Source organism: Leptonychotes weddellii, chromosome 9, assembly GCF_054177405.1.
Source record: "Leptonychotes weddellii isolate Sample4059 chromosome 9, ASM5417740v2, whole genome shotgun sequence".
Classification (NCBI taxonomy): Eukaryota; Metazoa; Chordata; class Mammalia; order Carnivora; family Phocidae; genus Leptonychotes; species Leptonychotes weddellii.
Genome location: NC_138377.1, coordinates 11379618 through 11399378, shown reverse-complemented (window position 1 = coordinate 11399378; position 19761 = coordinate 11379618). Strand labels below are relative to the sequence as shown.

At 49.3% G+C, this 19761-nt stretch overlaps 1 protein-coding gene across 1 annotated transcript in view; it reads right to left on the bottom strand.

Moving 5' to 3' along the window:
* Positions 1–19761, bottom strand: part of TTC7B (tetratricopeptide repeat domain 7B) — a 219442-nt gene that overhangs the window by 172497 nt on the left and 27184 nt on the right. The window contains exon 3 of the mRNA XM_081829739.1: positions 16472–16640. Within this exon, the coding sequence (XP_081685865.1) occupies positions 16472–16640 (169 nt within the window). The remainder of the gene's footprint in view (positions 1–16471; positions 16641–19761) is intronic.

Below are 19761 nucleotides of genomic sequence, written 5' to 3'. Positions count from 1 at the left end.
GGAGCCGTGTCAACTCCTGCGAAACCTCAGGAGCAGCCCACAGACTGGCACTGCTTTCCCCTTCCGGGGGATGCCTGCACGGAATGTTTCAGGGACTGAGCGCCGCGGACGCCTGCGGGAGAGCAGCAGAGGCTCCGCGGGGTCTGCACGGGCCGGCGAGGGGAGGGGAGGAGGCTGCCCGAGGCGGGCGGCGGCGGGCGACACCCGCGGGGAGCTGGGGCGCTGGGGCTCCGGGGCGGGCTCGGCGCATGCGCGGCCCCGGGCGCCCGGCGAGGACGCGGTTCCCGCGCCCCCTGGCGGCGGCGGCCGGCTCGGCCTTGGACGCCCTGGAGCGGCTGCTGGCCGCGGTCCACGTTGGTGTGGCCCGCGACGGAGCCTTGAGCAGGTGGCCTCGCTCGAGGCCTTCTGTGGAATTCCGGTTCTGGAACGTGCCCACAGTGCCAAAGAACTCTACTGCTTAAATAGGAACCCCGAGTGCTGTCTGTGCTGCTCAGGGAGGTGGAAGTTCTCCAAGAGGTCCTGGGAGCCGCTCGGGGCAACCCAAGGCACCCCCGGAACCCGGGGACGACACGGCCTCTGAGTCCGGCTCGGGCGGTCTCTGGAGGTCACCTAGGGGTTCCTACCCACACGATACGCCAGCCGCAGTCTAGGAAGCAAGCCCTTGACAGCAAAGGAGGAAAAAGGGCCAGGGGCTGGCACAGGGGACCCAGCCCTCACGCCTCGTAAATGGGGACCCTACCCGCTTCTGTCTAACAGGGTTGTTGTGAGGATTAAGGGCGCTAGGCCCACAGTAGGGGCTCACCAAAGCCGAGGCCCCCTCCCTGTCTTGTGAGGCTGCGGTGTACCCTGCGGGGCAGCTGCAGGCCTCTGCCTGGTTGCTGCGTCAAGGCCCTGCCCGGGGAGGCCCAGCCCCGGCCCCCCCATAGCTCCCCGCTCTTCTGCACCAGTCCCAGCGTGAGGGAGAGAACAAGAGCCAGCTCTGACACCCTCCTTCTCCACAAAACAGTCTGTGCTCTGCTCCCGCCCCCAGAAAGCTCTGAGCTTTCCAAATATGGATGCTTTTTTCTTTCCCGAAGCATCAGGAACATTTGGGGGAAGAAAATGAACACCAGACATGGTTTGGAAATGATGGAAGCCAAGTGATGGGTGTTGGTGGAGGGAGCACTGTCTGAGGAGTCAGGAGTCCTGGTTTTTAAAATATTAAACAGGAGTATGAATTAAATGATCTTTTAAAAACCTGGCCAGCTTTGTATGAGTCTAGGCCCCAAGGAGATCCTAGTAGTAAGGACCCAGATCTTAAGAGTGAAAAATACAGCAGCTAGCCCACAGTGCAGGGGAGAAAAACGGCATCAAGGATACCCAAAGAGTCACTGGCTTTCAAAGAAAAGGTGCCATGGGAGACGGGCTCTCTAGAGCCCCACAATCTGAAAGATAGTCCACAGATTGGGATGATCTAACCTGAAGCTGAATGTGGTAGGAGTGAGAGACAAGATTATTTTGTTTCATATCAGGCCCAAACCAAAATCTATTTTTATCTAAAATGGAAAGGATTTCAGAATACACTGAAAACACTGCACTTTTGCTTAAGCAAGCAGTGTGTTACTTGGGTAGAGTTTATCTTCAACAACGTACCCCGAAGGTTGCCAGCGAAAAATGTTTAAAGACCCATGCCATCCCAAGTAGCCCTGTGTGGCAAGCATTGTCCCTGGTGCAAATATGGAGCCACCAAACAGAAAATTTAGACATGAACAGCCTCAGAGTCCAGCCCGGAGTAGGCACCCACATATCTGCCAGTTTAATGAATTAATTAAACATACAATCTAGTTTGAGAGAGGCAAGTGACAGATTTGAAATAACTAAACAAAAACCGAATGCCAAATTGCATGGTACTAACTATAAATAGAGCGGAAGAGGAAGGAGAGACTGAAGTGGACAAGAGAGCTGGAGAGGCTGTCACTGACACGTCACCGAGGGTGGACTCCTCACAGGGAGGAGGAGGAGATCCTGGTTGGAGGGAGAAGACAAGCAGAGGTGGGGAGGGGGCCTGGGAGACGTGAGGGCCGGTAGGTGGGCACCGGCAAGCAACCTGGAGCAGAGCACCGGTGGGACAGAGCAGGCCATGGGGTCGCCCTGGCAAGACCAGGGCAGAGCCTCCAGAGTCTGAAAAAATGCTCGGCCATGCCTAGACCTGCTTTGATTAGCAGGAGCACTCATCAAGAACCTGAGCTTCAGGGATAAGGGAAAAGATGGCTTTGTGGGGAGGCAGAGGGCTGCACTCTTGATTACCTGAGCATGGAATTTTCCACGGAACATTAAAACTTGTCCTGATACTCAGGCCACTGTCTACTTACTGCTTTCACCACATTTTCACTCAACCTACTTAAGAATATAAATCTGCCACAAGGGTACAAATGCTCCTGTGTTTTAGGCCCTGTAAAGCCCAGGGAAAAGCTCTGTGTCATCTGCGTCTGTCCCCTGCCTGTTCAGTATCCCCGAGCCCTGCTGGGTGCTCTGCCGATAGGAGAGCCCCCCCGGTACATCCTGGGGCCTCCAGGGCTCGGGGTTCACTTCTTCCCTTCCTCAGTCTCTGTGTTCCTCTGAGTGAGCTTCAGCCACCGCTGGGTTGTGACCAAATCTATACACAATCAATTCCTAAATCCTGACCAACAAACCCATTGCCTGGCAACTGGTGTGCTGAGCAAAGGCCCTAGAATTAGAGTGATTCCCTGCACAGCACCCCCTTGCGGTCACAGAGGTGTCACCATGTCCCCCTCCACCCCAGTATCTTCCCCCACCCTCCAAGGGAAGCTGGCTCCTCCTCCTATAATCCTTAACCTGGTTTAACATCCTTCCCTGCCCAGTGAGTGAAGCTAAAAATCTCAGTCATCTTGATTCCTCCCTCAACCACCCTCCCACTGAAGCTCCCCAGCACATACACTGTCTCCTTGGCCTGCTGGAAACCGGGCTTTTGCAATATCTGTCAGGATCCGGCTAGGACAAAAGTATCGCTCTAGTTCTTTCAAATAAAGGAGATTTAAGGGGATGAAACCGATGAGAGGCCAAACAGGATGGTATGGCATCCCAGAATTCTGAAGCAGCAGGAGGCCACTAACTTTCCTAGGGCTAGAAAGGACAGAGGGAGGAGATGGGGTTACAAGAGCCCAGAAGCTGGGGCCAGTGCGTGGGAGACAGAACCCAGCAGAAGCTCCCTCCTGGGAGCCGAAAACTCTGGGGGGGGGAGGGGGACGGGGGTGAGTCTGTCAGACCACCACAGCTGGGGCAACGAAGAGATGCAAGTGTTGTCAGAGGTGCTGCTGGAGGCATAGAGAAAGAGAGAGAGAGAAAGAGAAATACCCCGGGTGCTCTCTCCTCTTGCTCCCCAATTTCCTGCCGATGCTTCCTGTTGGCCAAATCCAGGCAGAAACCAACTGACTAGGGCATCTTGGAAACAGCTTGCAGAAGTCAGGCCCCCTGGAATGCAGAACAAGAGGGGAAGGGCCCAAAGCCAGTTCACCTCTCCGACACCTGTCTCCTTCCCTATCATCTCTCATTCCTTCTAACTGATTCTCCATTCTGTGCCAGAAAGATCATTCTGACTTAGAAGCTTAAGTCATTCCTTCTGCTTAAAAGCTGGCCGGGGCTGGCAGTTTCCTGGCAGGGAAACCCAGGACTCCTCCACTGGGCTGACTTTGTCAATCAGCTGCAAATACAGGAAGTGCCGCTTCCCTTGAGGGCGACATGTACTGAGTTTACTGTAGGCCACGGGATGAGCTGCTGCTCAAAGTATGACTGTGCGAGAAAACAGAGACCAGTCCTCAAAGTCATCCTTTCTGAAACCGGTAACTAAGTAGATAAGCATCATTCCTTTCCCACCAGGGCTGTTTGCCAGGGCTCCAATGAAAAGATGCCATGTTGAAGAAAGTGAAGAACAAGTAAAGGCTACCAAAATCTATTAAAACAATAGAGTAACAAGAGATTGAATTGAGTAATGAAAAAAAACATCCTAGAAAGAAAAGCCCAGGCTCAGATGGCTTACTGGTGAATTCTACCAAATGTTTAAAGAATTAACACGATGCTTCACAAACTCTTCCAAAGAGTAAAAGAGGAGAAACACCTCAAAACTTACTCTATAACCCCCCCTCCCCCGCAGCCTTACCTTGATACTAAAACCAGACAAAGACATCACCAAAAAACTATACCAATAACCATTCTGGATAGGGAAGTAAAAATCCTCAACAAAATATTAGTGCACCAAACCCAGCAACATATTAAAAAAAGAGTGTATACCATGACCACGTGGGATTTATCCCAGGAATGCAAGGCTGATTTAACATACGAAAATCAATTAACGTAATACACCATATTAGAAGGATAAGGCACAAAAATTATACGATTATCTCATTAGAAAAAAGCATTTGACAAAATCTAACATTCTTTCATGATAAAAACACTCAACAAACTAGACATAAAGGGAAACTTCTTCAATCTGATAAAGGGCATCTACAAAAAACCCACAGCTAACATCATACTCAATGATCAAAGACTGAAAGCTTTCCCCCTATCTTAGAAGATCTCTGCTCTGGTCATTTCTAGTAAACACCGTAATGGAGCCTGTAGCCAATGCAACTAGGCAACAGCAACAACAACAACAAAAAGGCATCAGATTGGAAAGGAAGAAGTAAAACTATCCTATTTACAGGTGACATGATCTTGTATAGAGAAAACCCTAAGGAATCCACACACACAAAAATTATTAGAGCTAATAAGTGAGTTCAGCAAGGTTATAGGATAAGAGATCAATATACAAAAATCACTTGTATTTTCTATACACCAGCAATGAACAATCTGAAAATGAAATTAAGAAAACTATTCCATTTATGATAGCACCAAAAGTATAAAATACTTAGGAATAAATTTAACAAAAGGAATGCAAGACTTGCACACTGAAAATTACAAAACATTTTTGAAAGAAATTAAAGAAGACATTCTATGTTCATGGATTGGAAGACTTAATATTGACAAAATGGCAATACTCCCCCAAAATGATCTATAGATTGAACAGGATCCTTATCAAATTCCCAGTAAGTTTTTTTTTCCAGTAATTGACCACTTGATCCTAAAATTTACATAGAAATGTAAGGGACCCAGAAGAGCCAAAATAATCTTGAAACAGAACAAAGTTGGAAGACTCACACTCCCCCATCTCAAAATTTAATACAAAGCTACAGTAATAAAGACAGATGTGATTATTGACATAAGGATAGACATACAGACAAACAGGCTAGAATTAAGAATCCAGAAATAAACCCTTACATTCATGTTCAATTGATTTCCACAAAGACATCAAGACAATTCAGTGAGGGGAAAAACAGTCTTTTCAACAAAAGCTGCTGTGATCACTGGATATTCACATACAAAAGAATGAAGTTGGAACCTTACCTCATACCATATAGAAAAATTAATTCAAAGTAGATTATAGACCTAAATGTAAGAGTTAAAACTATAAAACTCTTAGAAGAAAACATAGGAGTAAATCTTTGTGAACTCAATTAGGCAGTGGTTTCTTAGCTACAACACCAAAAGCACAAAAGCAACCAAAAGAAGAAAAACAAGAAGAACCAGAACAAGAAGAAGAAGAAGAAGAAAAACTGAACTTAATCAAAATTTAAAACATTCTTGTTTCCAAGGCTACCACTGAGTAAATGAAAATACAACCCATAGAATGGCAGCAAATATTTTAAAACTGAATATCCATAAACGACATATCTATAAACCATGTCTCCTATATCCATATCTAGCATGTATAAAGAACTATTACAACTCAATAATAAAAAGACAAATAACCCAAGTTAAAACTGGGCACAAGATCTGACTACCCATTTCTCCAAAGAAGATACACAAATGGCCCATAAGCACATGAAATATTGCTCAACATCATTAGTCATTAGGGTCAAACCCACAATGAGATACCACTTCACACCCACTAGGATGGCTAGAATCAAGAGGACGGATAATAAAGTGCTGACAAGCTGTGAAGCAACTGGAAGCTTTAGAGCAGGGCAGCCACTTTGGAAAACAGTTGTGGTTCCTTAAAACGTTAAACATAGAGTAGTCACATGACCCAGCCACTGCACTCCCAAGTGTATGTCCAAGAGAAATGAAAACATACATGCACCCCAAATGTTATACACAGATGTTCACAGCAGCATTACTGATGACAACCCAGATGAGGAAACAATCCCATGTCCATCAACTGATGCATATGGATTAATAAAATGTGCAAAATGTGGGATATCCATACAAGGGAATATTATCTGGTCAAAAAAAGGAATGAACCACGCATTCATGCTACAACATGGACAAACCTTGAAAACATACGAAGTGAAAGAAGTCAGACACAAGACATCACATATTATGTGATCCTGTTTATATAAAATGCCTAGAATAGGCAAATCTACAGAGACACAAAGTAGACCAGTGGTTGACTAGGGCTGGGCTGACGTAAATTAGATAATGGGAAGTGCCCACTGATGAGTACAGGTTTCTTCTGGGGTGATGAAAACATTCTAAAATTGATTGTGGTGATCACTGCACAACTCTTAATATACTGAAAACCACTGAACTATATACTTTAAAAGGCTGTATTTTATGGCATCTGAATTATATCTCAATAAATCTGTTTTTTTTCATAGAGCTATAGACCATATTTGTAATACGAAGAACTGAATACAGACATTCCATAGGCAACTGTTCAAAAATATCCATAAGGGGGGCGCCTGGGTGGCTCAGTCCTTAAGCGTCGGCCTTCGGCTCAGGTCATGATCCCAGGGTCCTGGGATCAAGCCCCACATCGGGCTCTCTGCTCAGCGGGAAGCCTGCTTCTCTCCCTCTCCCACTCCCCCTGCTTGTGTTCCCTCTCTCGCTGTGTCTCTCTCTGTCAAATAAATAAATAAAATCTTTAAAAAAAAAAAATATCCATAAGGCACACCACAGTGCAGTCATTAAAAACTTTTTTCAGAAATATTTAATGACATGGAAAAATAATTGTACACACACATACGTACATACAGTGAAAAATAGACCATAAAATGATATATATAGCATAATCCTAATTGTGTACAAAATATTGTATAAATATATATCTTTATACATTTAAATATTTTATATGATATAAATATATATCTTTCTATGTTTTATATATTTACATATAACTCCAACAGTGGTTCACTAGCTCAAGTGGTCATATGGTGACTGATTTTATTTTCTGCTTTATATTTTTCTTTATTTTCCAAATAGGCTACACCCAACACACAACCCCAAAGACTCAAAGTTCACTTTCAGATCAAAGGGATTCTATCCAGTTTCAGCCAGAAGGAGAGGCAACTGGTCCCACACCCTGTGGGCAGGAAAGCACAAAGGTACAGCCATTCTGCAGAGCAGTCTGGAAATACTTCTCTTTTGACCCAGAAATTCTACTTCTGGAAAGCTCTCCTAGGGAAAGCATTAAGGACAAGCACAGAGATCAGGCTGAGAGAGCGTTCGTCACAGCTTTACTTGTAACAGTAAAAAGCTGAAAACAACCTACGTGTCCAAAAATAGAGGCTTTTTAGTTAAATATATTATAGCTTATCCATGTAATGAAACGTTGTACAGCTGCTAAAAGTGTTTATGATCTGTAGTGAAGTGGAAAAAGCAGGTCATAAAGCGGTATATGTGGTATAATCTCATTTTTATATTAAAAAAAAAACCCCACATGATAATTATAGAGATCTAAAAGTAAATGCACTAAAATGTTAACAGAGATTGGCTCTGGGTAGACCAGGTGATGGATATTTTTAATGTTCTCTTGACCGGTCTGTATTTCTGATTTTTATATAATGCATACGTATGTTGTCTGTATCAAGAACAGTAAGATAAAATTATAGGGGAAAGGGCAAGCAATCAACCCCAGTGACAGCTAGAAGCCCCACTGGCTGCCCAAGGAAAGGAGCAGGCTAGACAGGACCCTGGGGCTGGGGCAGGGCGGGGCGGGGCGGGGGGAGGACCATGGGGAGAGCGAGAACATCACAGCCACCGGCTGCTCCCAAATGCAGGTGTACATGAGGACAGACGACACAAATCCCCTACTGTTGACCTCAGATTTATATATTTCAAAGCACTTTCCCATTTTGTTTCATTCAGCCTTCTCAGTACGCTCATCTGAGTATTACTATCCCCATTTTGCAGATAGGAAAAGTGAGACTTAGAGACTTAGATCAAATGGCTTAAGAATCACAGAACAGAATCAAGGGCTTGCAGGTTATCTGACACCAGCCCTTCAGCCCCTTGTCAACAGCATCCACTCCAAATGAGAGTTTATGCTCCAGCTGAAAGGCAGCTCAATAAAGCAGATAAGAGTAGGGATTCTGGAGTCCACAGGCCTTGATGTGAATCCCACCTCACCTCTGAAATTCAGCCTCTCAGCTCCTCACAGGGACTACTGCCAGAACGAGGTGCCATCACACAGGTCAATCAGCAAGCACCGCACGTGACTCAAGGCAGGGCTTGATATGTGCTAATCCACTGGGACCCCCACCTCCCAGGGCAGCCGAGCCCTGAGATGGCTGTCGCAATCAGAAAGACTTCCAGATACAGGCCTAACGTTGGACTTTGTGTAGCTTCCGCTGCCCAGCTCTGGCCCCATCCCCAAGGCCAGAACAGGGAAGTCTTTCTTCCCCCAAGGGCCCTCCACCCCTGGAGACAACTCTTCTCCAAAAAGCCCCATTCCTTCAGCGCTGACCCACCTGATGTGGTCTGGGCGCCAGGCATCTTCAGTCCGGTCCACAGTGACTCCGTCACAGAGCAGTCACCTGGCTCCTCCCCAACTGTCCCTTCTCCTTCTCCCCTGCAAGGACCACCTCCAAGGAGAGAAGGGCATACAGGGCCCTGGGCCTCTTTGATGAGAGGGCTCCTATTCAGAAGAGCTGTGTTGTGGACATCTATCGTGGACCCTCCCTCTGATTCTGCTGGTGGGACCACCCCCCTTCATCACAGCCTTCACACCAGACCGAAGCCAGTCCCGGGGCATGATGCTAGCTGCTGGAACTAGATCAAGAGTGGGAATCCACCAGGGCCATTGAGACACAGTGAGGATGTGGCCCAGGTTAAGAAAATCAAGTCTGGAGCTGCTCCAGCCAGCCACCTGGAGTCTGAAATGGGAACCAACACGGAGAGAAATGGGGAGAAAGAATCCATCTTTGAGCCCTGAATCCAGGTATCACTGAAGTCAGACCAGGTGGGGTTTTCTTTCACGTGCAGTGAAAAGGGCCCTAACCCACAGAGCTTGGCAGAACTTCAAAATGGGTCTTCAGCTTGGCTCGGGACCTCGAAAGTCTCCATACACTGCTTCCCCCCGCCCCCCTGCACCTACCCAGGACAGTGGCTCTGGTCCCACCAGCAGAAACCTTGCAGGATGGACCTGGATTTGCACTGCCACCTCCATCCTCCCTACGAACACAACACATTCGTGTACTGCGTCTGCCGAGCGGCTGGCTGGGGCTGAGCAGAGCAGATTGACACAGACGCTCGGCCACTGGTCCGCCCCCTCCCTACTCTGGGGTCCCCAGCAACGGTCACATCTCTCTCCCACCAAGCACACAAGCGGCCTCACGTCCCCTCAGCTGCGCCTCCACCACCCCCGGCAGCTTCTGCCTCTGTGTGAGCCGGCTGGAGAGCTAAGCGCTGGTCTCCATGTCTGTTCCTGCAGCCGGCCCACCACACCCAGGCTCCCCTGGAAGCTGCACACTAACCTCTCCAAGGATGGAGCCCGCATCTGTGACAGCCTGAGAACCCCCAATAAACGTTTCCACTTTCCTGGGGGAAACTGGGGCTGCTCCTGGGAGCCAATATTCCAGGATGGAAAAAGAAGCTTTGAAGCAGGAAAGTAAAGCATCCTTGTAGGAAACGTATCCCTCAAGTCACCATGTCGGGGGTCTGGCCTCACCTTGACATACAGTGCTGGTAGAATCAGCCCCTAAGGGAAAGAGCAGATACGCCTTCATTCTCTTTTCTATTTCATAGAGGGAACCCCTGATTAAAGATAGTTGCTTCCTCTGGGGTCTACATGCCTGGCAGCCTTTGGGGAGGATGACAGTCCTCAAGTCATAACCACCCACTATCTGAGGAATTTCCAACTCAACTTGTTCCAAGCCTTTTTCCATGGCACCCAGACGCCCAGGACCAGGCAGAGTGTGGTGAACACACACATGAGCGACACCTGATAAGAGCCCCTCATCGATGGACTGCTTCCCTTGTGCTGATGTATCTGAAGTTTGCTCTGGTGGGAGGCCCCCAGAAGACAGCGAGCAATCACCAGGTGCATCTTCCAAAAACATTTGTCGGTGAATGTGGTAAGTCTCCTGGTCTAACAACTGCTTATGCTAAGCTGAAGTCGGTGGATGTGTGAAGACACTCAGTTTCAAACTGGGGAGAGCAAGGCTGGGATCCAAAGCTTTTGGAGATGGGTTCTCTATTTAAAGACTAGTGCTTATCAGCTTCGGGGAAAAGGCAGCACTTCTGAAAAGCCTCCCTTGCAAGCTCCTTTGCCCCTTCACCCTGCCCACTGCAGAAGCCAGGGGTCTTCATTCCTTCCCTGACACCGTGTCCTGAGACGGGATGCTCAGAACGCACACAGTGGGCAGTCCAAAGAGAGCCCCAGGACCAGCTTTATATGAGGCAGGCAAAAGAGGCTATCACATTTTCCAAGGGGAGATCATTATGTAATTCGAATGCTATCCTTCATCACACCTGCACTTCTGGGAAGAGCAAGAGGTCCATGAGCTCTGCAGACTCTAGAGAAGGGGAGGTCTTTAGGGAGTGGCCCCCGGTCTCTGGCCAGGAAGGGGAATCCAACCAAGAGATGGTTTCTCCTCCGCGGCTCTCTCTCCTGCGTATTTAGCATGTTCCTTATGAAGACAGCTATCTGAGAACCGTGTGAATGGTTCTCCCCTCTTAAAGGACCACTACTTGAATCAACCAATCCATTCCAATGTGAATGGCCTTTTGTGAAAAAACCACTAACGTGGGCCCAATTCCAAAGACCTCTAACCTTCTGGATCAGCCTTGGGCAAGACTGGTGAAGTGCAGAGGGAGTGTGTCTTGGGCCCCATCCTCAAGCAAAACTCTCCATCTGCCCCTGGCCACTGGGTGCTGCCCATCCTCCAACACCGTCAACACCTCTTCCCCGCCAAGTGGCGCTCCAGACCTCAGATCTTTGCTTGATCTGCCTCTAAAGATTTTCCTCTAAACGTACTGTTCCTGGGTCCCACTCCTGGGACCATACCCTCTGCCAGACAAGGCAGATATGCTAAGGCAACTCTGCCCTCTTCCCCATAACTGGATGTTACCTGGGGCTCCCTAAGAGGTCTAGCCATTTGGGGTCACACCCAAGAACAAAAATAGCTAAACTCTGTTGATCCGCCAGGCACTATGCTAAGAGCTTTACCCGTACTCCCTCATTCCCTACAATAACCCTATAATGTAGATACTATAATTACCTCTGTTTTATAGATAAAAAAAAACCTGAGCCCCAGGGAGACGAAAGTAACTTGCCCAAGATCTTATAGCTAATAAGTGACAGAGCTAGAGATCAAACCTGGGCAGCCTGGCTCCAAAACCCCAGGCTCTTAACCAGTGCATCAAAGGAGCAATTTCAAACCTGGGAGCAAAGGAGGAAAGAGAAAATGGGAGGCTCCATAGAGCTCCCCATCACCGTGCTGCCTTCTCCACCTGGGAACGGAGGTCATGCAGTTTGACAGGAAGGTTTCCTACCTCATCCTGGCCCTGCCTCCAGCTTACTGGGTGTCATCAGGCAAGTCCCTTAGCCTCTCTGGCAGTCTCCCCCAATGGAAAAAGAAAATGTTTGTATGAGGGATGATTGGGAGGGCCCCGCTGGCCCTCTGCCATCGGTCCTCCTCTGCTTGGTACTGTGCAATCTAGAAAGGAAGCTTAATACCACGCCACTGTTTCCAGGTTCATAATCTCCCTCCTCTTGGGCACCAGGGCCTCAGGGCCTCCCCGTCCCCTTTCATTCACCTGGCTGCAGGCTACTTCCTTCTCCCTGCCCCTCCTACAGGTGCTAGCTGGGAGAGAGACCAAGCTCTGCTGGACATGTCAAATCAGAGGCTTACGTGAGCCCCCAGACCTCTTTTTCCCAGGTCCCTGGTGGCTAAGGTGCTACAGCAACCTCTCCCCAGCAGGCTGTCAGCAGAACCGACCCGTGCTCACCCTAGACGTCTCCCTCTTTGCCCCCTTCCACGAGCTGCATCATGCAGGCACGCCAGCTTCAATCACACAGGTGAGGACAACACCCTAGTGGATGGGGAGGAACAGGAACCTCCGAGAACACAGCTGCCCCACCAGCTGTGACAGGCGGACTGTTCCAGGACTCCCTCATCCTGGAGCCCGGGCATTTTCAGTCCCTGCGAGACAACAGAGTACATACCAAGGCTGTTTACAGAGGCCGTATCTGGGAAGGCAAGCCACTTCCAGCTCCCACTGGCCGATGTGCAGAAAGTCACCCCATGTCCAGCAGATCTAAGTCCCAAAATAGACAGTGGCCATGTGTCCACTATTCCCCAGCCTTTCCATTTGTGAAAAGAACATCTGTGGCCACTTGGTGTCCTGGAGATTTCATTTGCTACCTCAATCTGTATCCCAGAGCAAAGATGTCTACTTGCTTGATTAAACCAGTACTACCAGAAGCTAGAGTTTCTCCATTTCCTCGATTCCCACTCTCTGTCTGCTTAGGTTTATGAGATGGAAGGAAGGAGTTGGGGGGACAGTGGGGGGAGTTGAGATCTACGTCGGAAGTCCCTGATCATGGAAATGAACGGAAATGTACAACCTTTCAGAAAGAGATCCATGTCAGGCTCTGTTATGGTGTGACGTCAGCATGCTTTCAGAGGTATTGCCCATAATCGGCAGGGAAGGACTCTGAATCATTGAAATATGCCCAATATGTCATCTACAAAGAAAACGCATCTCACCATGCTAGGCTAGGAGCGAAGGCACCCAGATCACCTGAATGATATGATGGGCATCTCAGTAAAAATGCAAGCAAGGGAATTTGTACAAATTTCACTCAATAACTGAGCACCAATGACGTGCCAAATCCTGTGCCGAGTTCTGAGGATGGCAAACAAACAGAACAAACAGCTCCTCCTTTAGAGGAACTCACAGACCCGCAGGGGCTCTCTGATACCAGGACAACTGATTCTAGTATGACTTTCATGTCACCTACTAATCTACTGAGCAAAGAGAGCAGTGAATATGGTTGACTCTGAACAGGTGAGTCCCAGAGGCTGTCAGAGAAGACAGGACGTATGAGCTGGAGGAACAGAATTTACAGGAAGAAATCTGGGCAAGAAGCAGGAATTATAGTGGAGGAACAATGAAGGTGAGGCTGCCAAGAGGGGTCTATGTGCAAATCAAGGGTATCCTCTAGTGATCTGAGTGTTTTCTACATGAGGAAACCTTACCTGGCCCAAGCGTGCTCTGATCCACATGCCAACAGGGCAGAATGGTTAAGAACGTGGGCTCCAGACTGAGGCCCCTTCTGCCTCTCACTAGGAGAGCATGGGCTCTGGCTCGAGTCCTGGTTCGTCCACTTCCTGGCTTCGGGACCCTGGGCAGCTTATCTAACCCCCCTGTGCCTCAGTTTTCTCATCTGTAAAATGGAAAGAATAATAGAGTCTACCTCATAGGGTGGTGGTAAAAACTGGCTGAGATACCCAAATAAAGGGCACACAGTGGGCATTCCAATCACTTTGCCCAGTCTCATCTCCTTTGTCTGTAAATTACAGGTTTGGAGGATTTAAGAGACAGTAGAGCCCTAACTGGTATCTGAATGATGTTGGCTGCAGATTCCCAATAAGCCAAGGCTAATAATACCTGGCCAGGGGACGAGCTCGCAGCCACGGCTGGAAGAGCAGATGTGGGAAGTTCAGGTGACCCGTAAAAGGCCAACTCCAAGCCTACAGCAGCACGCGGTGGTCAGGGGAGGGGTCCAGCAGCAGCACTCCAAGCCTACAGCAGCACGCGGTGGTCAGGGGAGGGGTGTGCGCTGGGCGCTCAGCTCCAGCCAGGGCTTGCCCGGGGGGCCTGAGGGGACAGCCCTTCCCTTCTTCCCGAAGAAGCCAGAAAGCCAAATTTTTAACTGGATGGTCTCAATTTGGAAACGTCAGCAACTACTTCAAAAGCGCTGGAAACGCTGAGCTGAGGACACCAACCCTGCTTCAGGCCCCTGCAGGCTCGTGGTTCGCAATGGAGAGAAGAGAACCCCATACACTAGCATCCGTCGAATATTTGTCCACAGTCTCTCCTGAAAACTTCTCAAGGACCTTGAAGAAGAAAGAAGAACCAAAGAGTGCTGCTACCCAGAGTTAGGACCAAGAGCCTCTTGAACTCCTCAGAGAACTGGCCTGTCTTTGGGCATCTCCACAAATTAAAGGGACAATTTTTCAGTTACTGTAAGTCACGTCTTACAGTGCCCCAACAAACACTCAGCTTTTACGCTACTATTTAGATCATGTTCCCTATGTGCTGGGCATTTGATACAGACGATCTCGTGTAATCCTCATGACAACCCAAGGAGAGCTGGACAGATGAAGAAAGCGAGGCATGCAGAGCCAGCACATGATGGTGGTGGGAGCCGGACCAGGCGGGCGGCTAAGCACTGGTGCTCAGAAACCCCCTCCGCACTGCCTCTCACCTGGCCACCTGGGCTGCAGGCCACTTCCTCTGGCACAAGCGACACTTCCCTCTCCTGCACGCGTGTGACGCTCCGTGTGCACACAGGAGCCAGCCGGGGCCAGGTCTCCCAGGAGCCTCCCACCACAGCGGGGGGCGCACTGCTAACCACGTATGACGCAGGCCCAGACCCAGGGACCACGTCTCCCGTCCTCCTCGCCCTCTCCCGTCCTCCTTCAGCCACGACGCTGAGCAGGCGGTGTCCCCTGCAGATGGCTGCCACCACCAGTCCGTCTTAGAGCCGATACGAGGACCTGAGCTCTTGCTGCGAACAGGCCCCAGAGCCATCCCCCCTCTGCAACTAGCAGAACACCCCTGGAGACAATCCACCGGGCCCCGGGTGACCGGCAACCGCCCGATGAAGTGTTGCTGTCCTTGCAGGAGATCGTTTCTGGCCTCAAATCACACACAAACTCCCCCAAACCCAAGGCATGTGAGGTGACGGAGCAGGCACCACGAAGAAGGGGGCAGCTGCGTGTCACACACCCTAGCATGCCCCCGTGGCGCCCCCAGCCTCACAGGACGGTGCCTGCCAAAGTGCCAGAGCGCCCGGCCAAGAGTGACAGCATCCTTTCCCGGCCCGCAGGGAGGTCTAGAAGATTAATTAGATGAACCCGGCAGTACTTGAGGTTCCCCAGGGAACAGGTTGAATATGTCACCCCTGACACAAAGCTCTTAAGTGTGCCTCAGGCTGGGTCTTTGCTCACCGTTGCGCAGGACAGCCGAGTCCAATAGCCGACAGCACACGAGTGACCAGGGCCCCGGCCTCTGTGCTGGCCACAGTCAGTCACAATGCATGGTTTGGACAGTAGGTGGCAGGAGGGAGAGGAGCTGCTTCAGATGCCCCCTCCCTTACGATGGCCTTTCCAATTCAAAGTGTCCCTCCTCCTCCGGGAAGCCTTCCTGGCCCTGTGGGCCTGTGTGACCTCTCTTGTCTCTAAAAAGCTGTTAGCCATGCCTGACTTTGACCATCTGCTGCCTTGTTTGGGGCTGATATTTTAAAATATTATTTGATGAGCATTTAGTATGTGCCAGGTACTGTGGTCAGTGCTTTACATACATTATTTGACTGATCCTTAGACTAAATCTATGAAGTGAATGTGGTTATACCCATTTCACAGATGAGGAAGTGGCAGCTTGGAAAGGTCAAACAATGTGTGTGTCCTGCGTCTGTCATTTTCCTCTCTGTGGGACTGCATCCTCTCCCATGGGATTGCAAGCTCCTTCTTGGCAACCGGGCTGACGTTTACACTTCCTTCCAGCCCCCGAGCCCCCACGCACACAGCCAAACACTGGATGACCGGCTGTTACAGTGACTGCCATTTGCAGGGACCAATCAGCCTTAATTAAATTAGCCCAGAGGCGGCACTGTTGAATAAAACTGGTCAGCCATGTGGCCAAGTGGCCATATGACAAGAATCCTGGCATGTGCTATGCATTATCTTAATTACCAAAAAAAAAAAAAATCCCTATTTCATTGCATATTAATTATCAGGACCCTTTACTGAAATGTTTGCCCCTCATTTATTTCAGGGGTAACTGAAGAACTGAGGGTCTGAGGGAACAGGGTGTGGCGGGGCCCACACCATGCGGAGGTGCTGGCCCAGGGTACAGGCTCGGCCTGTGGGCTCCACGCAGCGTGGCCCCGGGGGACGGCCTCCCGGGAGGGAAGGCGCGGGCTCACCTTTGGTGGCGTAGGCTTCCGCAATCATGCGCAGCCTGTAGGGAGGGACGGCTGTCAGCGGCAGGTCATCGAGGCCCACCCGGGCATAGATGTTGAGAGCCTCCTTATAATCTCCTTCCACATAATTCAACTTGGCCATGATCAGATTGGATTCTTGTAGGAACTCTGACTAGAAGGAAAAGGAGAGAGAAAAACATTTTCCTACGATGCTAGGAGTAATGCTCCCTTGGGGACCCGACACCTGCTGCCACAAAGCCTCGAGGCTCTCCACACAAAGATGCGCACACGAATGTTCACAGCAGTACCGTTTGCCATGGCCCTGTGAGTGCCAACAACCTGAATGCCCATCGACTGAGGAATGGATAAGGAAAATGTGGTCTGGCCCCACCGTGGAATATTACCCAGCCACGGTGAGGAAGGAAGCAGTGCCCCATGCTTACCACAGGGATGACCCTCAGAAACACCATGGCAGGTGAAAAAGCCAATCACAAGAGGCTACATGTTGCATGCTTCCATTTATATGAAATGGCCCGAGTGGTCAAATCTATAGAGGCAGAAAATAGATTAGTGTGTTTGCCTAGGGCTGGAGGGTGGGGGGATGGCAGGTGACTGCTAATGGGTATGGGTTTATTTTGGGGGCGATGAAAATTTTCTAAATTAGGGGTAATGACTGCATGAGTCTGTAAATATACTAAAAACCACTGAACTGTACGTTCTAAATGGGTGAGTTGGCATATGAACTCCACTTCAAGAAAGTGGCTGTAAAGGGCGCCTGGGTGGCTCAGTGGTTAAGCATCTGCCTTCGGCTCAGATCATGATCCCGGGGTCCTGGGATCGAGCCCCGCATCGGGCTCCCTGCTCTGCAGGAAGCCTGCTTCTCCCTCTTCTACTCCCCCTGCTTGTGTTCCCTCTCTCTGTGTGTCTCTCTCTGTCAAATAAATAAATAAAATCTTAAAAAAAAAAAAAGTGGCTGTAAGACAAAACGAAACAGAACACTGAGGCTCCCCACAGGTCCCCGTGCTTGGCTGTGCTGGGCCAAGGATGGAGGGATGCTTTACGAACAAAACATACAAGCACCTGTCTCAGAAAAGGACATCCTGGTGCATCCTGCCCGCTGCACTGGGGGTGTGCTACAAGACTATAACCCGAATAACCCAAAGAGAGAGGTTTTCTAAATTGGTGCAAAACCCAGGACTTGCTTTCTTTCCAGGGGCAAACTTTTCCCACTGAGCCATTCTCGCTCGGTGAGGTGACTGAGCCCTGGTCCTCCCCACCCCCCACAGAGGCTGCGAGCTCTAGCCCTCGTCCTCTGATGGGTCCTCATTCCTCTCCAGGTAGGAGAGGTTGGCTTCCCCAGTCCATACCCACTGGCCTCATCCTCTGCCCTTCTCCCTGGCCAGCACTCATCAGCAGGAAAAGAGGAGACAGCCTAGCCTGCTATATAAGGAAACAGATTTATCACCCTCTCGCAGGCCTGCTCCTTGGAACCCAAGCTATGCAAGGCTAGATTTTCCTGCTTACAGGAGCACGCCAGGAAGCTGCACTGTTCTGTACCCTGTAACCGTGACGGGGTGGGCCATGCCAGGTAACCAGCCAGAGCATGGCAAAGCAGCTGTCCGCCAGGATCGCCAGCTTCCGGGCATTTCTTTCTTTCTTTTTTTTCTTTATTTGAGTACAGTTGACACACAATGTTACATACTTTTCAGGTGTACAACATAGTGACTGGACAACCCCCTAAGCTATGCTGTGCTCACCGTAAGTGTAGCCACCATCGGTCACCATACCGTGCTGTTACAATATCATCGGCCATATTCCCTATGCTGTGCCTTTTATTCCTGTGACTCATTCAGTCCATAACTGTATCTCCTGCTCCCCTTCACCTACTGTGTCCACCCCCAGCCCCCCTCCCTTCTGGCAACCATCACTTTGTTCTCTGTATTAATGGGTCTGTTTCTGCTTTTTGTTTGTCTGTTTATTCATTTGTTGTGTTTTTTTTTTAGATTCCACATATAAGTGAAATCATAAAGTATTTCTTGAAAGGAAGCAGGGGTTGGGGCGCCTGGGTGGCTCAGATGGTTGAGCGTCTGCCTTTGGCTTAGGTCATGATCCCGGGGTCCTGGGATCGAGCCCCACATCGGGCTCCCGGCTCAGCAGGGAGCCTGTTTCTCCCTCTCCTTCTGCCTCTCTCCCTGTTCATACTCTCACTCTCTCTCTGTATCTCTGTGTCTCAAATGAATAAATAAAATCTTTAAAAAAAAAAATTAAAAAAAAAAAGGAAGGAAGCAGGGGCAACAGGCAGCATTGGAGAGATGGTAAAATGGGCAAAGGGAAGGAAGGGAACAAAAGGGGTTTTTTTAAATTAAATTAAATTTTATTATTATTTTTTAAGTAGGTTCCACACCCAATGTGGGGCTTGAACTCATGACCCTGAGATTAAGAGTGGCATGCTCTACTGACTAAGCCAGCCAGGCACCCTGAAAGGAACAAAAAAAGGGGGGTTTTGAGTGGCCAGAGAGAGAAAGAAAATTAGAATGCAAGAAATTAGAATTATCTTTGCAAACAGAGAAATCAAAGCAGACTTAAGAGAAGAGGAAAAGAGCTATGAAAAAAAGACCTACCACAGGGTTCTCCACCCAGAGAAAAAGCTTCCTGGCAGACAAGGCTGTCTTCCTTCCTCCCTTAGGCCTTCCAGCCCTGGGACCACTGGTTTAAAAGCAAACGGAAGGGGGAGGGGAGCAGAGGTTGGTGTTTACCAGGCCCAGAGCTTCAATCTGGGGATGGACGGTGGTGGAGGCTACACGACAGTGCAGACGTACTTAATGCCACAGAACTGTACACTTTAAGATGGTTATGATGGCAAAGTTTGTGTTAGATAATATTTTACCAAAAGAAAAAGATGTTTAATTCAACTTGAAAAAAAATTTTAAGTTTTTTTTTTTTTTTAAAGAAAAGTAAACTACAAGGCCAGATGTAAAAGATGCAGGAGCCTGAACAAAATTCCAAGTGCAAAGGCACAGTGTGGACGCAATGGGAGAGCCTTGCCGGAGCAAGTCTAGTCGGCAACCCCACACGGAGGCCTCCCGCTGCAGGGTGGGGGAGACTGGCCCCAGCACAGAGCTGTGCTGCCCTGCCCAGGAGAAACACAGTTTTCTTGACTTGACTCAGAAGCAGGTCTCCTGATTCCCAGGCCAGGCTCCTTCTGCCTCACCACATTGCTACCTTGCTCTGGCCCTGCCTGTTTCAGTCCATGCGTATTTTGTGGGCACCTTGTCTGCACGGGGCTTGACCAA